Here is a 26,798-nt window from a genome sequence, read left to right on the forward strand (position 1 = left end):
TCCAGGAATACTGATACAGATGTTTTAAATATGCAACAGTCATAAACAAAAAAATTGTAAGGTGGCCGTGAGATCAGTTTTGACCTATATTCTGACATCAAGAAAACAACAATTTAATGGAAACGTGTGAAAAAGTCAAAGATATCACAAGGAAAAACAATAATAGAGATCCCAGGACTATACGCAACTTGACCGAAGTAATTATTCTTGTAGACTACATGCCCAGAAGCGTTCAAACCCAATTTATAATCTCACAAATAAAACATCAATTCATCAAAAGAGTCATTGCTTTGTCCTTGAAACTTGGACGCTTACACAAATATAATTCGAACTAAGAAGTTATTGCAACAGAATTTAGTAATTGATTCAATTCTAACGGAAGGTAATTAACCTCGTAATTAAAGTACACTTACCGGCACGAAAAACGGGCACCCCACCAAATAGGCATTTTTGATGTCTCGAATTTCCTAAATAGTCCAGAAAGCCATTGCGCATCCGCTAGGAAAAATATTCCGATTCGGATTTTTTTGCACAATTTTACTCAAAAAGGACCCCTTTTAACAAATTTGCATGTTGCCAGGACCAAAAGTGTGTCAAAAATTTTTTAAACGTTTTTTTTTGTTTTTTTCCCAAAATTATTCTTTTTGCATGGAACAAAGTTTTTTTTAGGATTTTTGGATCATTCCAAACAGAAAAGGTCTTTAGTGACTTTTCTCTAAAGTTGATAGTTTTTGACATATAAGTTATTAAAAATTGAAAAATTGCGAAATCGGCCATTTTTAACCCTCAAAAACTATGTGAAAAATTAAAAATTTGAATGTTGGCAAGGTAGGAAGATATTCTTTAAACATCGATTGATGAAATCCCGAAGAGTTTTTTGTAATACAATATTCAAAACTCCTTTGTTTTTTAATTGCTAATCAAGCGTGCGCGACACTATTTTCCACCGTTGCATGTGTATATAGTATGGTGCAAATGAAAGGAATAAATTCGACTTCTAAGGAAAAATCCCAAAACAGGCCGATTTTTATTTTTAAGTTATGATATTGTGACATATATGGTATACTAGTGACGTCATCCGTCTGGGCGTGATGACGTAATCGATGATTTTTTTAAATGAGAATAGGGGTCGTGTGCTAGCTCATTTGAAAGGTTCTTTAATCCTCTATTCAGCAATATAAACATTTACATAATTATTTATACAGGGTGTCCAAAAATGTTTATTAAATTAAATTATTTGACAAAAAGAAGAATGTATGTAATTTATTTAATTCAAAATACATTTTACTGCTTTCACAAATCAGAACACAAAAAGTTTATTCCACAAATAAACATTGCTTTTCGCTTAAATTAAATGTTCAAACTTCGAAGAGGCAGGTGGCTGGCGGGAGCTGGCTTGAACATTGAATTTAATCGAAAAGCAATATTTATTTGTGAAATAAACATTTTTTAGTTTTCGGGTAACAGTAAAATGTATTTTGAATTAAATAAACTACATACATTCTTATTTTTTTTTTCAAATAATTTAATTAAAAACTTTTTTATACCCCCGTATATAAATAATTATGGAAATGTTTATATTACTGAATACAGAATTAAAGAACCTTTCAAATGAGCTAGCACACGACCCCTATTCTCATTTAAAAAAATTATCGATTACGTCATCACGCCCAGACGGATGACGTCACTAGTATACCATATATGTCACTATATCATAACTTAAAAATAAAAATCGACCTGTTTTGGGATTTTTCCTTAAAGTCGCCGGTTTACGAAATAACGAATTTATTCCTTTCATTTGCACCATACTGTATACACATGGAACGGTGGAAAATAGTGTCGCGCACGCTTGATTAGCAATTAAAAACAAAGGAGTTTTGAATATTGTATTGCAAAAAACTCTTCGGGATTTCATCAATCGATGTTTAAAGAATATTTACCTACCTTGGCAACATTCAAATTTTCAGTTTTTCACATAGTTTTTGAGGGTTAAAAATGGCCGATTTCGCAATTTTTCAATTTTTAATAGAATCCACAAGGAAAAGAAAAAGTTTTCCTGTAGTTGGCTGTATACCATCAATCACAAAATTGGAAAGAAATCCTTTGTAAAAGGTATACAATTTTTTTATTAAAAATCCCTTAAAAGGGCTACATCACAACAAAACGTTTTCGATTTTTATAAAAAATCATCATCAGTGTTCGATAAACTGGATGCTAGCTGAGCCACAAAAGAAAAATATCTGGGTAAAAACCCTTTACATAAAATATAGATGCCTTAAAAGTGCATACTTCAATAAAAAGGCCTGTGATGGTCACATGGCAAACAGGATAATGCTCTAAGGTAAAGTATACAGGTTTCCCAACACGTGGGATCCAAATTGAGTTGATCACATTTCAATGACTTAATGGCAACTCTGGCAACAGTTGCCATTAAGTCATTGAAATGTGATCAACTCAATTTGGATCCCACGTGTTGGGAAACCTGTATACTTTACCTTAGAGCATTATCCTGTTTGCCATGTGACCATCACAGGCCTTTTTATTGAAGTATGCACTTTTAAGGCATCTATATTTTATGTAAAGGGTTTTTACCCAGATATTTTTCTTTTGTGGCTCAGCTAGCATCCAGTTTATCGAACACTGATGATGATTATTTATAAAAATCGAAAACGTTTTGTTGTGATGTAGCCCTTTTAAGGGATTTTTAATAAAAAAATTTTATACCTCTTACAAAGGATTTCTTTCCAATTTTTTAATTTTTAATAGCTTATATGTCAAAAACTATCAACTTTAGAGAAAAGTTTTTTAGAAAAAACTAAGAAAAACTAAAAAAAAACTTTAGAAAAACTAAAGACCTTTTCTGTTTGGAATGATCCAAAAAATTTAAAAAACTTTGTTCCATGCAAAAAAAAAAATAATTTTAGGTAAAAAACAAAAAAAAAAAACGTTTAAAAAATTTTTGACACACTTTTGGTCCTGGCAACATGCAAATTTGTTAAAAGGGGTCCTTTTTGAGTAAGATTGTGCAAAAAATCCGAATCGGAATATTTTTCCTAGCGGATGCACAGTGGCTTTCTGGACTAAAACCTGTTGTCAGAATTAATTGATTTTTTTATGTTATAGCCTTATTCTTTTAGCAATATCGCTGTAATAATATTGTTACTAGAATGGTAAATTGTCATTGTATATCGGGTGTACCAATCAAATTTTGTTTTTTTTTTCTCAAAGTTCAACACACCCTGTGCAATATTCTAGCATATATAAAATACTGAAATTAAAACTCAACTATAGCATAAGGTTTTTTTAACATTCTGTTTTTTGATTCATTCGCTTATGTTGGATAATAACAAAGTTAGGTACTTTAACAACTAGCTATGCATCAATACAGGGTCTTTCTAAATAAGTGTGACAAACTTTAAGGGGCAATTCTGCATGAAAAAATAATGACCGTTTGCTTTATAAACATATGTCCGCAAATGCTTTGTTTCCGAGATACGGGATGTTGAATTTTTTCTTACAAACTGACGATTTATTTATTGCTCGAAAACTGGTTGAGATATGAAAATGAAATTTGGTAGGTTTTAAGAGACAGTTATTGCGCATTTTTTGATAGAATTTTATATTCTCCATTGGCGTGCACACGGGTAATATGATGGGTAATATTATCCGTACGCACGCCAATGGTGAATATAAAATTCTTAATTGTATGTCAAAAAATGCGCAATAACTACCTCTTAAAACCTACCAAATTTCATTTGCATATCTCAGCCGGTTTTTAGAGTAATAAATAAATCGTCAGTTTGTAAGAAAAAAATCATCATCCCGTATCTCGGAAACAAAGCATTTGCGGACATATGTTTATAAAGCAAACGGTCATTATTTTTTCATGCAGAATTGCCCCTTAAAGTTTGTCACACTTATTTAGAAAGACCCTGTATTGATGCATGGCTAGTTGTTAAAGTACCTAACTTTGTTATTATCCAACATAAGCGAATGAATCAAAAAACAGAATGTTAAAAAAACCTTATGCTATAGTTGAGTTTTAATTTCAGTATTTTATAAATGCTAGAATATTTCACAGAGAGTGTTGAACTTTGAGAAAAAAAAACACGTTTTGATTGGTATACAATGACAATTTACCTTTGTAGCGACAATAGTATTGCAGCGATATTGTTAAAGAATAAGGCTATAACATATTAAAAAAATCACTTAAATCGGACAATAGGTTTAGGAGAGACATCAAAAATAGCCCATTTAGCCCAAATGGCCCATCCAAAAGATTTAAAACATATTAAGTTGTGAGATAAAAAGAAATGAAACTAGGGGAGGTGAAAGATTTAGCGATAAAAACCTATAAACTTACATTATATTTAGGTATTGATTCCCACCTTTAGACATATTAGAGGAGTATGTCAACTAAAACTGTCACTGTCACAGTGGCATTTGCCAAACTCGTCCGATACGTCTAAAGGTGGGAAACAACAAGAAGAATGTAAATATATAGGTTTTTATCGCTAAATCTTCCACCTCAACTAGTTCCATTTCTTTTTATCTCTCAATTGAATGTGTTTTCCATCTTTTGTGCTATTTTGCCGGTTTTGAGCTCGCTCCTCACTGTATACAGTGAAATTAGGAGGTTAAGATTAATGTGAGATTACAAATTAAAGGTTTAATTTGTGATTGAACAATAGATAAGTACAGTAAAGCCTCCGTTATCCGAAACCTTTTTAACCGAAACATCGTTTAACCGAAACGGCTGACAGTTTCATTAAAAGTAATTTTTTATCGCAAAACGGAAACAATTCGATGTTAATTTGTCAACATCCTCAATACTGCTTTCATACACCTCAAAGAACCGAACCGAATGAGGCAAAACCTCATGGCGTTCTACAAGTGAAACGATGGAGAGATATAGCGGCAAAACATCGTTGTCACAGGAAAACACAAAAAAAATAGAAGATTTTATTAAAAAAACACTCTAAACTTGTTCATTTTCCTTGCTTTTATTGCTTTATTCAGGATTCGAAAAAAATGAATCCCCATTTGAATAGCATTGCAGCCGAAAAAACGTACCCATCCTCTTAAAGAAGACATTACGAAATCACCTCATAGTTATTTTGCTGCCAATTTTGACCAAGAATACTATGTAACTTATTACAAGAAGAATACAAAAAACAATGTTATTTTTAACCGAAATTCTTGTCATCCGAAACGACCTCCCACCCATTTTTTTACTATTGCAATTTCCTTGCAATAGTATAGGTACAAATTCTAATCAAGTGGCGAAGAATTTTAACAAATGATTATAGCGCAGACCATAAAATAAGTGTAACATTCACTTATTTTGAATTTCCGCCACTTAGTTAGAAATTTAATTGTATCACTGTTTCTATAACATATTTTTTGCTTCTAACTTGAAAATATTTTTAGGTTACTTTTACACCAGTACAGAAAGTTATGATATAACTTGGACGATGCCGCAATGTATTATAACTTTGAGGCTAATAGGTAATGTTTTATAAATTATCAATATAATTAATTCTTATTACTAACGACAATACATTTTTTATTACATATTTAACATTTGAATTATTTTATACATTTTTAACTATTTATAATGGGAAATAAGCCACAATATTATTAAAAAATGATTTTTATTAACGTTTCGACGCCCAAATCGGGTGACGTTGTCAAAATATAAAATACTACTAACATAAACAAAAATGTTGTTGCTTAGTAAAAAAATTCTTCTAATAATTTATTTAATTTGACTCATTTATATCGGCAATTCAGATACATATGATACATTTTAAAGTAGAAGACTTTAAAATGATATTGCCAATATTTATGAGTTGCGTTCCTGGGACGACTTTACTGAAAGATAGTTCATTCGATTACCTGAAATCAACTCCAACTCAAGAATGTTTTATACATTTTGTACAGCGTGGGCCAAAGAAAACAGTCCACCTCAATATTTGGCAGTAGTTATTAGATTTTAAGGAAACGACGAAACAGGTCGATTTTTGTTCTAAGAGGGACACCTTTTTACGATGCATACATCTGTCATTTGTCAACCCCCCCTTCCACTTCACCAACCCTTATTTTTAAATAGGGAATATACCATGTGCGGCACATAATTAGAAAAGCATTTAGATGGAGTATTCAGACATAACGACCGTCCAAGATTATTTTCGATATTTGCACCGTTTTTGCAAAAAAACTTAATTCATTTGAGGTACAACACCTCTTAAAAATTAAACGTAACGTCTATGATTTGCTAATATGTAATTTTTTCTGTCAGATCAAAAGTAAATGTAATGTGACAGGAAAAATTACATGTTAGCAAACCATAGACGTTACGTTACTTTTTTAATACGTGTTGTACTTCAAATCAATTCACAGTTTTTTTGCAAAGACGGTGAAAATATCGAAAAAGAAATCGTCAACGATTGTTATGGCTAAATATTCCATCTCAATGCCTTTCTAATGATGTGCCGCACATGGTGTATTCCCTATTTAAAAATAATGGGTTGGGGAAGTGGAAGGGTGGGGGTTGACAAATGACAGATATATGTATCGTAAAAATGTGTCCACCTTAGAACAAAAATCGACCTGTTTCGTCATTTGCTTAAAATATAATAACTACTGTCAAATATCGAGGTGGACTGTTTTATTTGGCCCACCCTGTATATTAAGTATATAATTATGGTCAGTAGAGTGTGACTTAAGTTCTTTCTCTTTCTGCAGCAAACTTTTCAAATTGAAGCATTAGCTGTGCCACATTGTTTGTAGGTCAATGTACATGATATACACTAAGCTTCAAAATTATCGCATCACCTTAAAAATGGGACATTTTTAATGTCTCATATTTCCTAAACCTGTTGTTCGATTTTAGTGATTTTTTTAATATGTTATAGCTTTATTCTTCAAGAATATCGATGTAATTATATTGTTGCTAAACAGAGAAGTGTCGTTGTATACAACGGGTATGTCCGAGATGCGGGATGTTGAATTTTTTCTTACAAACTAACGATTTATTTATTGCTCTAAAACTGGTTGAGATATGCAAATGAAATTTGGTAGGTTTTAAGAGGTAGTTATTATGCATTTTTTGACGTACAATTAAGAATTTTATATTCACCATTGGCGTGCATACGGGTCGTATTACCCGGTCATATTACCCTAATGCACGCCATTGGAGAATATAAATTTCCTAGTTGTACGTAAAAAAATGCGCAATAACTACCCCTTCAAACCTACCAAATTTCATTTGCATATCTCATTTAGAGCAATAAATAAATCGTCAGTTTGTAAGCAAAAATTCAACATCCCGTATCTCGGAAACGAAGCATTTGCGGACACATGTTTATAAAGTAAACGGTCATTATTTTTTCATGCAGAGTTACCCCTTAAAGTTTGTCGCACTTATTTAGAAACACCATGTACTGATGAAGAACGTTGCTAATTGTTAAAGTACCTAACTTTTTTATTATCCAACATAAGCGAATGAATCAAAAAGCAAAATGTTTAGATGGCCTAAGGTTACAGTTGAGTTTTAATTTCAATATTTTATATACGCTAGAATATTCCACAGGGTGTTCCAAACTTTGAGGAAAAAACACACTATCATTGTTACACCCGGTATACAATGACAGTTATCTGTTTAGCAACAATATTATTACATCGATATTATTGAAGAATAAAGCTATAACATATTAAAAAAATCACTAAAATCGAACAACAGGTTTAGGAAACATGAGACATTAAAAATGTCCCATTTTTAAGGTGATTCGATACTTTTTTGGCGCAGTGTATAAACATAAAGTTTGTGTATGGATATTTGTGTATAAATAATATAGGTAAAAGTTATCAATTATTTAAAAAAATCGGTAAAAGTCAAATTAAAACTGACACTGATGCTTTTAAAACGGTTTTGAAGCTATTTTTTATGCATTTTTCACTTTAAACACTATATTTTATAGTTTATTTCCAGAAAATATACCAATTAAAGCTTTTAAATGTTCTCGATACATTTTGTTGGTATGAGCATTTCAAAATTAATTGTTATTCGCTGCAGAAACACCTGAAATAAACTCATTAAAATTACTAATACTAACGATATGCATTGGAAATATGCAAAAACAGAAACGAAAGGTGTACATATTCAGGTATTTATTTGCATATTCTGGCAATGATTTTGAATGTAACAATGAGGTTCGAGATTAAACCTCCATATCAAAATTTCAGAATATGTAAACGACATTTCAACCAAATACCATTGGAATAATGTGACATACTAAACGCACTTTCATCTCTCGATGCATTATACTATTTTTTTGGTACATTTTAGAAAATCATCCTATTCGAAAGCAAAGGCACCTTATACAAAAGTCATTAAATGTTGTCTGTTTGTCTACCATCCGGATTCTTGCCTCCTTCGATTTTATTAAGAGATTAGGCGCAAATATTTTACGGCTATCCCTGCTTTTTCTTTCTTTGCACGTCAAATTCTCACTGATATGGAGATGTAAACATCAGTTGTTGACAATGACATTGTCATCATTGACATAGGCTTTTGAATATTCTTGGAAAACCGTTACTTGTGTAATCGCTTAAATTATTAATTCACTTAATTAATATGATTATTGTTTCACTATGTATTCAGTGATTACAATAATTTATATAGGTACTATACAATAAACACTAATCGAGCGAGAAAAAGTGAAGTAATTTGTGAAACAATAAATAAATTTTCACTAATTTCACGTCTTAAATCAATTATTTATCAAATACACTACCAATATTCTTTAATAAATAACTCAAAATATTCCTGAACCCGTGTCAAATATTTAGTAGCCTTGTTTGTCACTGTCTTGTCACCACATTCTGTTCGACGGAGTGCGTTGTATGATAAAGATAGCGAATGTTCGATTTGGAAAATATCACCGATCACTAGTGAAGTTAAAAAAGTAACTATTCGTTACAAAGTACTCGTTACTTAGGAATACCGAAAGTAACGATTACTATACAGAGAGGTAAATCGTTACTTTGATTACTTTGATTACTCTGATTACTTCGTTACTTCGTACCAATCGTATCTACTCGTTTTGAGTATTGTATCTACTCGGTTGATATCGGTTGATAACGGAGTCGGACCAGTATTCCACGAGTGTTCGGTATCAGTACAGTTAACTAAAATTTTATCTATGAAAGGCGAAGGCTATGAAGAGTTTTACTTTACAGGATTACAGGACGCTGAGAAGTAGCTGAAACAGAGGGAGGTATATCATTTAACAAAGCATGCACCCAGAAACAGATGTCTATACGATTTGTCGAGGTAGATAATTCACAAAATTTTACAGATGTTAGTTCTTTTGAAAATAAAAATGCAACACATTAGATTTTAATAATAAATACACACTATTCTTATCAGGCTTAAAAAAATAGCTTAGATTGACCGGAAAATATGCAGAAATGATAATATTTCTGGACTATGATCATCAACTTGAATTCTACATATAATTATGGCATTGTTTTTATTAGACCAGGGCATTTAACACTAACACAGGAATAAATCTATTTTTAAATATAGTAGGTACGTAGAGACTTGCAACGTTTTGCATTGTATTTAGGATTAAGATGACGGTTGAAAAAAAAGTCTACAATACAAAAATAGGTGGAAATGCATTATTACATTTGTTATGTTCGTGTAAAACTCCCTTAACCATGAATGTAGGTTGGTACTACTGTCATCTGAACGACAGCTGTCACATACTTAATACTGCGATAGAAAATGGAAACCATGTGCATAATTCTTTAAAATAAAGTATTTTACATCGAGTATTATTTCATTACAAATGCTTACGTCCTTTAAGTACAAAGGACTTGACATTTGGCGACGAGGATAATGGATACAAATATTACAGACACTACATCAACTACAGCCGGTACAAACACGAGTTCCTCGACTACAACTGCGATAGTTGCACCTGCTACAGCTCCAGTAATGTCTACACAAGTTTCTACATTCCAGTTTTCCGTTGAACCTTTTAACCAGACAGCTACAAAATGGTCCAGGTGGGTAAAACGGCTGGAAGGAGCATACAAAGTTTTTAAAATTCCAGAGGAAATGAAATTGCCCTATTTACTACATTACATGGGGTCGGAAGCATACGATACACTGTGCGATAAACTAGCTCCAGAGGTCCCTGAAGACAAGTCATATGAGGATACAGTTAAGTTAATGGATAATTTTTACAACCCTGCACCACTTGAAATTGCTGAAATATTTAGGTTTCAATCAAAAAGACAAGCAGAAGGCGAAAGTATACAAGAATACCTACTTTCCCAATTAGCAGGTGGGGACAAATATACAAAAATAGATATTACGAAAGCTTACTTACACTTGCCAATAAAAGATGAAATGAAACATTTACTTACATTAAACACCCATAAAGGTTTATTTCAACCAAATCGATTAATGTTTGGAATTGCTAGTGCTCCTGCCAAATGGCAACGTTTAATGGAGCAAATGCTACAAGGAATAGATGGTATTTCAATATTTCAGGATGATATAAGAATTACAGCTCCAAATAATACCTTACATTTACAAAGACTTGAACAAGTTTTAAAGAAATTATCTGAACATAATTTACATATAAATTTGGATAAAAGCGAATTTTTCAAAGACGAGATTGACTACTGTGGATATAAGATGAGTAAAACGGGTGTGTCTACTAGTGCAGATAAGGTAACTGCAATTGCAAATGCTCCAATACCTACAAACAGAACTCAAGTTCGGAGTTTCTGTGGCCTAATTAATTATTACAGACGTTTTTTAAAAGATACTTCTACAATTTTACAACCATTAAATAATTTACTTAAAAAGAATGTCAATTTTAAATGGTCGAATACTTGTCAAACTGCGTTTGACAAAGCAAAAAAACTCATTTGTTCTAGAAATGTTTTATGTCACTATGACCCAAATTTACCATTAGTACTAGCAACTGATGCATCACCCTATGGGGTAGGTGCAGTACTTTCACATATCTTTTCAGATGGTACAGAGAGACCCTTACAGTTTGCTTCTCAAACTCTTACTACTACACAGCAAAGGTACTCACAAATAGACAAAGAAGCTTACAGCATAATTTTTGGAGTAAAAAAATTTTACAATTATTTATGTGCTAGGAAATTTACTTTGCTCACTGATCATAAACCGTTAGTTCAAATTTTTGCACCTGATAAAAGCCTACCAGTTTTAAGTGCAACAAGAATGCAACATTATGCAATTTTCTTACAAGGTTTGAATTATGACATTCGTTACAAAAATACAGATTCTCATCTCAATGCTGACGCACTTTCACGTCTACCTATAAAATCAGAACAAAATTTCACACACGATGAGCCAGATATTTTTGAAATAAATCAAATTGAAACTTTGCCTACAAATATTAGAGATCTAGCTTTTCATACAAAAAATGATCATACCTTAAAAAAATTACTTGTTGGGTTAAAAACAGGAAAACCTGTTGATAAACGATTTAGCTTCAATATAAATCAAGCTGAATTTTCATTACAATCTGATGTTATTATGAGAGGACAAAGAGTAGTTATACCTACTAAATTGAGAAATAAAATTTTGACAGAATTACATACTGCACATTTTGGAATAGTTAGAATGAAATCTTTAGCTCGTAGTTATTGCTGGTGGCCTCACATAGACCAGGATATTGAGTCACTTTGTAAAAATTGTTTAGAGTGCAATAAGCACAAGAACAACCCAATTAAAGATAATTCTCATATATGGGAGCCACCAAAATTTTGTTTTGAACGAGTGCATGCTGATTACGCTGGACCTTTCAATGGAGGTTATTATTTTATATTGGTAGATTCCTTCAGTAAATGGCCTGAAATTCATTTTACAAAAAATACTACTACAAAAACTACTATTGAAATTTGCCGAAAAATTTTTACAACTTTTGGTATTCCTAAAGTTTTTGTTACAGACAATGGTAGACAATTTGACTCTCATGAGTTTAGAACTTTTATGAAAGATAATGGAATTACACAAAAATTTACTGCACCCTACCATCCTGCAACTAATGGACAGGGAGAGAGATATGTCCAAATACTAAAAAAATGTTTAAGGGCTATGCGAAGTGAGGGAAATGACAGGGAGTTTGAATTATGTAAGCTACTTATGCAATACCGCAGAAGCCCACATACAGTTACAGGTAAAAGTCCCTCAGAACTTATGTTAGGAAGACAAATAAGGAATAGATTAGATTTACTTAAACCTTCATGTAGTGATAGAGTTACCTATACTGATATGAGTCTAAGAAACTTTGATATAGGAACTAGGGTTTCCGTGAGGGATTATTTTCATTCTAAATGGCAATTTGGCATTATTGTACTCAGATTAGGGTTATTGCATTATTTAATTCAGTTAGATGATGGTAGAACATGGAAACGTCATGTAGACCAAATACGGCAAATTGGGGAATATACTCCATCTCAAAATAATCCAACATGTTACATTCCGGATACCATTACTCACAATTTGATTCCGAGGGAGGCATCAATTCCAGAGCACAGTGTCTCACCACCACCTACCGAAGTGATTACTGATGAATCCGAAATTTCAAACAATATGGAAAGTTCGAATAGTGTACCTGGGGCTCAAACTGAAACTGAGGAACCCATTTTAAGGCGTTCCACTAGAGTAAGGAAACCTGTTACCAGACTGAATTTGTAAGTACTTTTACTTCTAGTTAACTTTTGTAATTCATGGTCAAGGGAGGAGGTGTTATGTTCGTGTAAAACTCCCTTAACCATGAATGTAGGTTGGTACTACTGTCATCTGAACGACAGCTGTCACATACTTAATACTGCGATAGAAAATGGAAACCATGTGCATAATTCTTTAAAATAAAGTATTTTACATCGAGTATTATTTCATTACAAATGCTTACGTCCTTTAAGTACAAAGGACTTGACAACATTCTAAAGTGTATAAAACGCATCGAAAAATGCATAAACATGTAAAAATCAGTATATTAAGGGCCATATTTTTTATTTCGGGGTATTTGGGGTCAGTGAACACGAATTTGCAATCAGAACCGACCTCCGAAGCACCTGGGTGCTCAGGGTTACTGCTAAGGTACGTCATCTAGAGTTTCGAGGGTTTGTTAATGGCACTTAATTGATGCAAATAGATTACTCGAGATTACTGATATTGTGGAGCAGCAATGACAGAACAACTACATTATCATTTAATTTCTGTCCATTAAATAGATCGGTGAAGGTCGTTATATCGGATCTTATACTTATACGAAATACTGAGAAATGCGATTCTCGATATGATTACCGGTACTCAAATACAAAAGTAACAAAAGTAATCAAAGAACCGAATACTTTAAATGATTACTTTATACAAAAGTAACGATTTGTAACGAATACTCGAAAGTAACTATAATCAACATCACTACCGAGGACATGGTGTTCATTTTTTTCGAATCCAGAAAAAACTACTAAATATTTTTGAAAAATTTAAATGCAGAATGAAGGAGTACATTATTATCGAGGGCCGAAAATCCCTTGGAGTACATAAAACGTTTCTTTTGAACGGGATATTTGAAATTAAAAATCATACTAAATTTTCTCTCTATTTTTTTCACCCCTGTAGCTTATTAGAATAAACATAGAAGTTTTGAGGGACTTTCGGCTCTCGGTAATGACGTAATCTTTCATTTTGCGATTAAATTTTTCAAAAATACTTATTAGTTTTTTAAAGGTTCGAAAAAAATTAATGTACATAAATAGCATTGGAGCCGAAATGTTGCGCCTGTCCCCTTAACTGATTTAATTATGAAGTTGTATGTAATTTTGACCTCTTGTAAAGTTGCCGAAATCTTCAAGCTACCTTTGAGTCTAGTCGATAAATCTGGTTCTTCTCCATCAGGTGTATCTCAATACTTCTCTGTTGTGTTCTGTTCTTCTAAAGTATATACCAAGAGGCTATCGAACGGAATACATTCCTGGTTGATCCCATAAAAGTGAAGAAGTATACCAAAACTTTCTTGAAAGTGGTGATCAAGAAATAGCAGACAAACTGCTTCTAGTCTGGGCTGATTATCGGAGAATAGGCCATTTTTGGGAAAAGTTATTTACCAGCAATTTTATTGCTGGAATCGAATCTTATGATTGTATATATTAATAATATAGATATGCAAAGTCCGCAGATAGTGTGCTACTTTTTTTATAAACAAAATGGCGCCCGAAAATCGTGTTTTTATCAATTTTTGCCCTATAACTCCAAAGATTTTAACTTTAGACCAAAAACACCCAAATAAAAATTCACCGCAATTAAATTCTGCATAGAGACGTGTTTTTTCCGATTTACTTCGACGAAAAATTTCCCCGGAAAAAGCGGGTTTTTCCAACAAAATCTTTAATATTCAACTAAACTTTTAGATAAGTAGTTGTTAATCAATAATTAAATAACTTGGTAACGAAAAGCCCTTTCCGTATATATTATAATTCCAGAAGCCGATGGAGATGGAATGAAAAGTTTAGCAACAATTGAAATGTTAATTAAAAATTTACGGTCGCTATAATAACGACAATAATTATGATGCATAAGAATAACTATGATTTTTTCATAAAAAGACACTATACCTATCTAATGTACTTTACAGAATTGAAATTGGCCTATTTAAGCGGCCTCGGGAATATTTTAAAATTATAAACAATTTTTTGGCTTATAAACAAATAGAATATCTCGGGAAATATTAAACTAAATTAAATTGTGAAAACGGTATTCGAAAGACAGCGGCAGGACGCTTCTTTTAAAAGAAAAAACGTTTAATTATGACGAGTGGTTCCTGAGATACAACCGGTCAAAGTTGACCGAAATTTACGGCAAAGATATAAACAATAGGATCATAATTTTCAAACCATCACCTTTTTATTTTTGTCCTCTTTCTCCACACCAATTTTCATATCTTTAAAATCCTCATAACATATATTATTATAATAAAAACCATCGACAATACGTGTGAAAATTGCCAAAAATAGCAAAATTCCAATCAAAAATTAGGTTGGAGAAAATGTAACCCTCAAAGTTCAAAATCGGTATACGTTAAAAAAATGCATTTTCTCGGCTTCCCATGGAGCAATTTCCTTCATTCATTTTTTGTTCCCAAGTAACTCGAGTAGAGCCATCGAACTAACTCATTATTAAATGTCAAACTTGCTTTTGTTTTGTTATAATAGATTAATTTATTTATAAGAACAGAAAATTACATATTTTTTCCAGTTGTAGGCTTTTTTTTTAGATAAACTTACTATAAGTGTACCTTTTAAAGTTAAAAACATAAATATTATCATTTGAAAGCTGTATAATTATTTAAACATTTTTTTTTATTTAAACAAATTAAAATATTGCGTTATCCAAATCCTCTGTTATCCATGGCATAATCCAAATTTTAGTTTCCTCCTCTTTTGACTTTTAAAATATGACTTTTTTTTATTTAATTCGTTGATTCAAATATTTTATCTACTATAACTATATTTTTTAGGGGTTGCATTTGATTTATACGATGGTCACCAGCCAGTGGAAACATTATCATCTGATAGCAAGAAACTTGCTCTAGTCCAGAAACCCAGTATATTAGAAATATTTGGTCATTCGTTCTTTCCGTCAGGATTTTTAATCGGACCTCAGTTTTCTATGAAGAGATATTTAGAATTTATAGATGGGCATTATAACACCAGGGTGAGTGTGTTATAATATCAATATTTGTTAATTTATTATTTTATTTATTATATGATTTATGTTCTTCATTATTTTATGTCTCACCTTATTATAAAAAATGACCTGGGATAAACAATTATTTGAAGAACTTTTAAAACAATATTAAAAAAAGTTTTTATGATGAACGAAGGAAATTTTCTTCGTTTTGAAATTTTGGAAGGGTGGCAATTGCTTGTACGCTTTTGTACCCGGGCTAAATTTTCAATATATCATAGCTGCACCTTTCCCATTAGTAATAATACTTATTATAACCTGCACACGCTTGTACATCATTCTTTTTTTAGTAATAGCGTCCAAAGGTACGTATTTTTATTGTAATAGAATAAATCAGTTGAGTTCCGTTCATCATTTTTTCACACGAAATTTAAGTTTTCCTTAATTTATACAGATTAATCGTTGAAGATGGATGATAATATTTGTGCTAATTTTTTCAATTCAATAAATGTATCTGATAAACAAACAATATTAAAAAAACTTTGTATGATGAACGAATGAATTTCCTTCGTTTTGAAACTTTCAAATGATGGCAATGACTTGGACCCTTTTGTACCAGGGCTAAATTTGCTATATGTAATATCTGCACCTTTTCCACTGATAATAAGATTTATTATCACCAAAACACTCGAGCACAACATTTTTTTTGAGATTTGAAAATTTCTGTCTTGAATGCAGAGAACTTTTTCTTAGCCATAAGAGCCATTTCATGGTACTGAAAGCCACTGTACATAAAATACTTATACATAGTATGGAAGTAATCAAATCAGCATTAGTTCCACTTGGACCGCTTTTAAAAGAAGCTCAAGAAGCAAGGAACAAAGATTGCCGCAAGTTCCGGGAGCAATACACCAGATACTGTTCACGTATTGCCACGACTACAGATTTACTTTCAATGTTGATCATAACATCAGATCCACTGATAAATAGCCTCAGAGAAATTCTAAACAAAAAAACTGGTCAATTGTACCCAGAGGTTTTTAAGTTGATTATGGCTCCTACAGTAGAGTCTCAACCTCTGTAAAATCTACTTCAAAATCAGACGAATATTTATTTATATATTCTATATTTATGTATTTGTATTTATAATGTATTAAATATAGAAAAACTTTTGTTTTTAACTAACAAAAATGATTTATTTTATTATCAAATTATATTATTGCTCGATACAAATGTAAATATGATGAAAAATAATTTTGTCCACCTAGCTTGTTCTAATCGACACACTGTGGGGCGTGGCGAACTTTGAGAAAAAAACACAGTTTGATTGGTCTTTATTTATAGGTCCATGGTAGACCCGGTAGGTATACAATGACAATTTACCTGTCTGGCAACCATATTATTACAATAATATTGTCAAAGAATAAGGCTATAAAATATTGAAAAAATCACTTAAATCGGACAACAGGTTTAGGAAATACAAGACATCAAAAATTACCCATTTTTAAGGTGTCCCGATTTTTTGGCCAGTAGTGTAATATCTTATTCCCATTTCTAAACTTTTATTACGCTGAAAATTAATATTTTCACAGATTGACTTTATATATTATTTTCGCAGGACGGCCCTCCAGACAGCGTAGTAGCTGCGATAAAACGAGGTGCTACTGGAGTTGCATATTTAACTATATTCCAAACGATTGGATCTTTTGTGTCGGATGATTATATGTTATCTGACGAATTTGCACAAACTTGCTTCTTCAAGAGAATGCTTTTACTGGGTCTCTGGGGTAGATATACCCTCTACAAGTACATATCTTGCTGGCTTTTGACAGAAGGAGCATGTATTCTGTTTGGTAAGTTTTTTATTTTTGGCATTACATTTAGATAAATAATTAGTAGTAAGATCGTTCATATGTATACTATTGATAATGTCAGTTGAAACATAGTTAAATTATAAATAACACCAACAATGTTTCAAACATATTTGAACATTCCCCGTACTTCGTAGGAGAGAGATGGAATAAACAGGGAATAACAGGTAAAGCTCATCAAATAAATATTGGACATTAATATGTTATTCAATACCACCAATATTTTACATGCTACTTTGACAATCGATATCGGCGACAAGGGTCAATGGGTGTACATTACATGTCATGAAAAGATAATAAACACTGCTTGACTAGCGTTGACTCATTGTACAGCTATTAATATTTTTAGTATTTTCTATTTTAATCATACTATTATTATTATTCATTGACACAATTATTTTTGTTGCTAAATACATGTTGACAACTTTTTTATACAGTAAGTATGTCATCGACATTTACATACATTAAAATTGTCATTATTCTGTTCCTTATTAATCTATATACTATTTGAATATAAAAATAAATGATGCACCCATGTCTCGTAATACGAATATTCTTTTAATATTTGCCGTCAATTACTTTGTTTGGGTGTTCCAACCATTAGACTAGGTAATGTAGGGCCGCTCTGTGAATAGATGTGTAACGCCAATATCAAGGACTTCATTGGCCAATATTCACTTTGAGTGGTCTAGCCATCTTTGTCTGTCATATGCGCGGGATCGCTCGGTAAAAAGAGATAGGTAGACCACCGATCGACTGCCCGCGGGTTACAATATTTTGCTCAGTATGCCTTGTCTATTCTTATTATGTGTATGATTTCAACTGACTTTAAAAATAAGATACATATATCTCATCTATAATGTACACAAGATATCAGTGATATATTTTTTTAGGCATTGCACAGAACGGAAAAGATGAAAAAGGACATGTCAAATGGGATGGAGTAGAAAATATTAAACTCTATATTTTTGAAAACACAACGGAATTTAACCACTACATCAAATCTTTCAATGTAAACACCAATAACTGGATCGCACACTATATTTATAAAAGACTAAAGTTCTTGGGAAACAGACAGTTAAGTCAGTTGGCTTCACTTTTGTTCTTGGCCGTCTGGCATGGTTTCCATGATGGATATTATATCTGTTTCCTCTTCGAATTTATGGTGATATATATGGAAAGAGATGTAAGTATATTCGTCACTATTTGGATAGGAGGAAAATAATTTTTAGTTCTAAAAGTTTTTGAGTACCTAAAATAATGTCAAATTCATGTAAAAGTTAAGTCGTAGTTTAAGTATACTTTAACTAAAACTTAAAAAAATTTAAGATAAACTTTTTGTTCTGCAGCTATTTTCGATAAACATATATAAACATTTTCTATTTAACATAATATAGTAAATATAGGAGTTGATGAAATAAGATTATCTATCCTTCTTTAATACATGTTGGTAACAATAGTCGCGTAAATCTGTCAATTTCGGGTAGCTCGTTAATCGTGTACATGAAACTGGGACACTCTCTCACAACCACATAATAATAATACCAGTTCAAAAAAATATTTAGTGCTTACTTAAATATTTTTTTCTTATTATTCTTAATATTCTTAACATGACCTTATTTAATTACTTATTACATTGTTTATCTTCTGTAAACTTTCCATGTTAAAATTGACTATACAATACACATTGATATTTTTTATCATATCTGAGAACCACTGGCATACGATTACCCTCACGTCAGCGTCTGTGGGAAAATAATTAATTTACCCCAAAACGCTCGAGTTTCAAAGCTCATCTTTGGCCAAGCAAAAAATTATTGGCAAATATATCTACAAATAATTACCACTACAGTTAAGCCACATATCCCATGGTTTGACGTACCGATGTATACCTTGCTTAAGGCACTAGTACACTTTAGAAGACCAAAAATAATCATTTTTTTTAAGAATTTTTTTCGCAGAACCTTTATTAAGGGGATGAGTACGAACTTTCGGCTTCAATGCTATTTAAATGGGATTCATTTTTTTCGAATCCTGAGAAAACTAATAAGTATTTTTGAAAAATTTAAACGCAGAATGAAAGATTACGTTATTACAGAGGGCCGAAAGTCCCTGAAAACTTCTATAATGTTTCTTTTAATAAGTTACAGGGGTGAAAAACTAAGAGAAAATTTAGTGTGATTTTTAGTTTCAAATATCTCATTCAAAAGAAACTTTTTATTCATTCTAAGGGACTGTAGGCCCTCGGTAATAAACGAATATTTCATTCTTCGTTTAAAATTTTCAAAAATACTTATTAGTTTTCTCAGGATTCGAAAAAAATGATTATATTTAAAATACATTGAAAATTTTGGCAGGCGTCAAAATTTTGCATTTTGTTCCTTTCCCCTTAAAAATGAACATAAAACTTTTTACATATTAATATCTAACTTTTAAAGAGTACAAAAAATATATCCTTGTTCATTTATGCACGTACACTAATATTGTAGAGGGCGCCAAAGTCGAGGCCTCGAAAAATGATGGCGGACAGTTAAGTTAATCTCAGGATTGGGATATCTGAAACAAAAAAATCGTACTGCATTTGAAAAAGGAAGGTTTCTTACGTGACAAATTACCACAATTTGACCAAAAAATAAAAAATAAATATTTTTTAAACATGAAAAACTGAAGAAAAACGGGCGATTTTTTCACAAAAATTTTTCAAATTTCCGTAAAATCTTTTTTTTGCGGAATTTTTCACTAACGGTGGTAAATTGTCACGTAAGAAACCTTCCTTTTTCAAATGCCGTACGATTTTTTTGTTTCAGAGATCCCAATCCTGAGATTAACTGTCCGCCATCGGAACTACTTTTTTCGAGGCCTCGACTTTGGCGCCCTCTACAATATTAGTGTACTTGCATAAATGAAAAAAGATTAATTTTTTGTATTCTCTAAGAGCTAGGTATTAATATGTAAACAGTTTTTTGTTCATTTTTAATAAAGGTTCTGAGAAAAAAAATCTTGAAAAAATGCTTATTTTTGGCCTTCTAAAGTGTACTAGTACCTTAAAGAATTCTTGTGGTTGGTGCTGAAAACATTCTTTTGCGGCATTTGGTACTTCTTGGTCCGACTGAAAACCATTATCGTTTAATAACGCCTTGTGGCGTTTTTTGTTGTTTTTTTGTGGCCCAAAGATGTGAAAATTCCACTTCGATAAATCGGGACTATAGAGTGGATGTCCTAATAAAATATCCCCTATTTCTTTCAATGTAGATTTTCTTCACGACTTCCACCACAATATTTATGAGGTCAAGCATTGTCGTGCATAAGAATGCCACTGTGTGAGAGCTTCCCTGGACATTTTCGTCATATTGCTTGACGGAGCTTATTCAAAGTTTGAATATACAGGTTTATGATGATTTGCACACTAGGTTATGTAAATTCTATGATCAGGAGACCTTCGTGGCTAAAAAAATGTTTTTTTTTACCGCACGCTGAATGTATTTAGATAGATTGTTGACAACAAACGCTATTTTTAAGTCGCAATACTTAAATAGCAATCAATTACAAAAGATAGGAGCTGCTCAATGTGACGTTTACAAACATACATTGCAGAAAGTCAGTTGAGTGATTATAATTATTTGCAAGGCCTGCTCAAAGATGTCTTTTAGTTGATCAAGCGTATATTAGAAAACAAAATAAAAAGTTCAAGAAATAATAACGGATGAGCAAAGTGAACACTTCCAATAAAACAATGGACAGAAACCTTCAACATCAAATAAAAACTGAAGGAGAGGATGTCATTCATAATTTTACTTTTTTTGGAAAGAAACGAGCATTCAATACATAACCCCTTATATTAGAATAATTGTTTGATAATAGTTTTTAGGTACCTACTGACTGATATATGTTTAAGTATTTAAAAATAAATAGGTCGTAAATTTTATCTTATCTAACACTTTGTAGAGTATCAAAGGTCACGAAATTATTTATTTAATTTTATTTCCTATATTTAATAATATCCGTATTATAACTCTTGTTACTGATATTTCCGAAAAGTTTTAAAAACATCCTTAATTATTTTCAAAAATAATAAATTTTTGTACAGTATTTATACAGGGTGTCTGCGTAACTTGGAACCATATGGGAAACTTTTTTAATATCAATTTTACGAAAAAAAGTTATTCTTTATAAAATGCTCTGCATAGTCTAAGACCTAAGATGCAATCACCAGGTATCAAATTTTATCAATAATATACGAGGTATGTTCAAAAATATGAATTCGCTCAAGAGTAAAGTGCCTTTATATTTCAGAATATCGAGAATTGTTATTAAGAAAAGTTGTTTGTAATTAAAAATTATGTTATGATATGAATTTACACTCTTCTAATTAAAAAAAAAACTTGAAAATTTTCCTAATTACGGATACCCAACATCATTTTTATTTAAGATAACTCCGTTATTATTAATTTTGCGAAAAAAAGTTATTCTTTATAAAAATGTCTAAATAGTCAAAAAACTAAGATGCAATCAAAAGATGTCAAGTTTTTTTAATTCTATACGAGGTATGTCAAAAATATGAATTTCGCTCAAAAGTAAAATACCTTTATAGTTCACAATATTTCAAATAGAAGGATGCCATTTCATACTGAAAGATACTTTTTAATTCTGAACAAGTTTTTATAATAACAAATTTCAATATTGTGAAAAATAAAGGTACTTTACTCTTCAGCGAAATTCATATTTTTTGACATACCTCGTATAAAATTGACAAAGTTTAATATCTTATAATTTTATCTTGGTTATTATACTATGCAAAACTTTTTATAAAGAATAACTTTTTTTCGTAAAATTAATAATAACGGAGCTATCATAAATAAAAATGATGTTGGATGTCCGTGATATAAGAAAAGTTTTCAAATTTTTTTTTCAATTAGAAGAGTGCAAATGCAGATTATAACATAATTTTTAACAAACAACTTTCCTTAATGACATTTTTCAATATTGTGAAATATAAAGGCACTTTACTCTTGAGCGAAATTCATATTTTTTCACATACCTCGTATACCGTTGATAAAATTTGATATCTGATGATTGTGTCTTAGGTTTTGGACTATGCAGAGCACTTTATAAAGAATAACTTTTTTTCGTAAAATTGATATTAAAAAAGTTTCCCATATGGTTGCAAGTTACACAGACACGCTGTATTACGTTTGAAAGATATCTTAATTTAAGAAAAGAACGCATTTACAAAAGTAAGGAAGATAAAGCTATAAATACTGTTGAAATAAAAATTATCATCTATTTATTAAAACAAGAAAAGCTGCTGTGGTATTGGGAGTTACAAATATTTCCAGCAGCTTTACATTTGCATTGATTTTACCAAAACCTAGCGAGTACTTCGCACTTTACTCGGGTAATCCTAGAATTACCCGTTTTCCTAACTTTACCCGTAACATTTACAATTTTCATGATACCTATAATATATTCAAACTTGCCTTCCAAATAATAGACCAAAAAAGAAGGCCCTAAAAATTTCGATAAGATGAAATAATTTAAGTATTATGTTTATATGGGATTGAGTCAAATATTGGTGTAATGAAAATTACATTTTAAATTGACTAATGGTTGCCGTTTCGATATCCATTCCGGAAGTCGTTCTCAAAAAAGATTATTCTAAAAGTTCTGGAAATATTGTATAACCTAAATTTACTAGGTTATGTATGTCTTTTAAAAAATTGGCATACTTGGCCTAGATCTTATAGGCCACAGCAAGTATGTGGTTGAAAAAATTGTTTAAGGGTGATGTTATTACCCTAACGATATCAAATTCTGACTGCCGATAAAAACTTCACAACTCATCCTGTATATTATTAAACAATGTTTCTCATGACTGACCCTGTATATGTCTCTTATGATAATAGTCGTTATAAATTTACATTATTAGAAGAATTCTTTGTAATAGTCTTTTTCATGAGCATTTTTCAGTGCGTCACAGTTTTTCGATTTCTTTCTAACGCATTAAATTGTATGTAACACAAAAAAGGCACGTCTGTGATTACAGACATTTATAACATTTATAACATTTATTCTAGTTATTCTAGTTGTGGATAGATGGCGCTATAAACAAAAAAATATTTACGAATTATATAACATCTACGAATATAATCTGTACAATTTATAACACTATACAAATCAAAGAAAATATCATTTTATAAATGCAATAAACACAATTGATTTTTTTTATGCCAAATTACAAATAAAATGTGACAGCTGTCAGATTTAACTAAAATGTCATGTTAGAATAAATGCCATAAATGTGTATTATCACGGACTTACCTTTTTTTCTATCATTTGTGACGCACTGAAAAATGCTCATGAAAAGGAATCTACCACGAAACAAAACAAAATAATTTATATTTTAAAACGATTTTCGAGGTGGAAACAGAAACGTCAAATATAACGCATTTTCAATTAAAATTATGGTCCATTCCCATTAAATACGTAGATAAGTAGATACTAACAAAACAATTTCTTAAGATACCGTCTTCTTTGGAAGATTGCTGGTTATTATGATTATTTGGGTCCTGTTTACGGCTATTTGGAAGAGCTAGTTAGATGAGTAGTTAAAACATTGTCTGCGATTGCAGATGTAAGACATTCGTTTGCCTCCAATGTACCTTTTCCGATGTTTTCCCTGTTTGTTTCCACAACAACTTGTAAAATAATAATTGTATAAAATAACTTTAAGAGTACAGGGGGAAACAATGAATGTCACATTTTATTGATATAAACACCAATAAAGGTTTAATTTCTTATGGTTTTTAAAAACTACTTAGGAGATTCTTAGCAGAATTCTAGCAATTCTTATTCTATAATTTTAATGGGCCATCCTAGTGTAAAAGTACGAAATTCATGTATGTACTTTTTTGGGGATTTCTAAAATAAAACGTACTGTACCAATTTGAAAATGTGTCTGAGCATTTCTTATAAAAAGAATACATGTAAAACAATCTTCATAAAAAAATATTGAAAATTAAACGATTTATACGCCATCTGCTGGCACCGTGAAAATAAAAACATAGCTCCACTGCTGCAGTGATTGGGACTAATAGAGATCCTGAAACATGAAATTTCAAAGTTATTATTGCAATATAAGTTATTTTCTATACCATCAACTAGGAGTTTTTTGATCGGATAAAAAGATCGGATAAAAAATGCCAATTTGGCGGTTTTTGAAACTGAAAATGTTTTAGCTAATGTAAAAAAAATTAAACACTTCGTGATTTTTTCCAAATTTTAATATTTTTCGAAAATCCTAGTTGATGATATAGAAAATAACTTATATTTCAATAATAACTTTGAAATTTTATTTTTCAAGATTTCTATTAGTACCAATCACTGCAGCAGTGGACCTGTTTTTATTTTCACGGTGCCAGTAGATGGCGGATAATTCGTTTAATTTTCAATAATTTTTTATGAAAATTGTTTTACATATACTTTTTTTTACAATAAATGCTCATCCACATTTTCAAAACAATTGGTACAGTACGTTTTATTTTTAGAAATTCCCCAAAAAAAATATCCGAATTTCGTACTTTTACACTAGGGTAGCCCCTTAATATAATATGAATCTATTTTAACTTATTAATGTAATAATGCACCAAAAAAATGCTAACATTCCTTATTTTTGTTCAGTGGCGTGCGGACAATCCTGGTCCTTAGCCTGGATACAAATTCTTAGAAAATTTATATAGACTGATCTTTCTGTTTATTGTCCTGAATCGATAGCCTACTCGATAGTACTAAGTTTTGGCTACAACATGGCGAGAAAAATAAAAATTAATGAAACAGTGACATTGCTTGTTTTCCCCTGTACTCTTCACTTGTAGTAGTGTAGCCATTTTATTACGTGACCAAGATATTGGAGTTCCCGTGTCTTATTTCATCAAACTTTCTTTCACGGTTAAACGTTAGCTATAATGTGTTCTGTAGCGGACTAAACTATAGATTGTACATACTTGCCTCTTTCCTGTTCCTGTTTAACTCTTATTCATGACACTTAATGGCATCCAATCAAATTGTGTTTAGTATTTCCGGCAGTTTGTCATTTTCTACATTGTTAAAAGCCATTTCGAAATTAATTGTGCAATATATACTTAGTAATTCATATTTCGACATCTATGAATGAGTACATACTTTGTTACTGAATAAGTGTTTACGTAGTAACAAGATTTACTTAACAATCAAAAACATGCGCGTACATACATACGCACACATATGCATGCACATACACACAAGTCACATAAAACACGAAATGGTTACACACAAAAATCTCGATAGGTCTTAGTGCAGAGAGGATGGCCACATTGCTTTACGATCTATATTACAGTCCCGCAACAACTTCAGTTTTTTTTTCAGCTTATTCTTTTTTTAAATTTTTTAATATGTAATATTACCATTATATTTTAGATAAAATCAATAGTGAATTCGAACGACAGCCTCAAGAACTTCTTCGCTTTGCCACAACTTCAGCTACCTCTTCAGATAATCCTCAGGATCTACACATTCGTCTTTATGGGCTGGTGTCTACTACCGTTCGCCTTTTTGAAGTTCAGCAAGTACTGGCATGCCATGGCAAACGTTAGTTATGTGGGCATAATATTATTCGTATTGTGGCCTTTTGTATATTCACCTCTAATTAGAATTGTGCTTAAAAAGATGCGAACCAAAAGAACTGAGTAACGTAGCTTTATATAGACTTAGGTGGTGTGTTTGTACAAGTTTTGTGATAAAGGAAAAGTAATTTTTTATAGTTTAAGGAACAATTAATCGCTCAAAGCCCACAAAATAAAATGTATCACGAAATAGCTTGAAAATTTAAAAGTAGAGTAATTCCACAACGATGTCATTTTTTAACTGTTTCTCGTGCTTCCTTTGGCTTCCTTTTATCAGTTTAGCATGTTGGCAAATGTGTTTTGCAAAGTTTTTAAAATTATGATTTGTTTTCTTTTATTTCAAGACACACGGGTACCTATTTAATTTCCAAGCTTATCGGCTAATCCGACCCTTTCTCGTATGTGACTTTCATGTCTCGTGCCATGTGACCGTCATGTCATGCATTTTATAACTTTTACAACTTTAACGCATGACAACAATAACAATGACAGCCGTAAACTTCAAATACAACTTAGATG

General features: G+C 31.4%; 1 protein-coding gene across 1 annotated transcript in view; it reads left to right on the forward strand.

Moving 5' to 3' along the window:
- Positions 1 to 26,507, forward strand: part of LOC114327468 (lysophospholipid acyltransferase 5) — a 49,145-nt gene extending 22,638 nt beyond the window's left edge. The window contains exons 3-7 of the mRNA XM_028276099.2: positions 5,431 to 5,508; positions 15,582 to 15,778; positions 17,370 to 17,604; positions 18,516 to 18,808; positions 26,074 to 26,507. Coding sequence (XP_028131900.1) covers positions 5,431 to 5,508; positions 15,582 to 15,778; positions 17,370 to 17,604; positions 18,516 to 18,808; positions 26,074 to 26,346 — 1,076 coding nt within the window. The 3' untranslated portion in view covers positions 26,347 to 26,507. The remainder of the gene's footprint in view (positions 1 to 5,430; positions 5,509 to 15,581; positions 15,779 to 17,369; positions 17,605 to 18,515; positions 18,809 to 26,073) is intronic.
- The last annotated feature ends 291 nt before the right edge of the window (positions 26,508 to 26,798 follow it).

Source organism: Diabrotica virgifera, chromosome 1, assembly GCF_917563875.1.
Source record: "Diabrotica virgifera virgifera chromosome 1, PGI_DIABVI_V3a".
Classification (NCBI taxonomy): Eukaryota; Metazoa; Arthropoda; class Insecta; order Coleoptera; family Chrysomelidae; genus Diabrotica; species Diabrotica virgifera.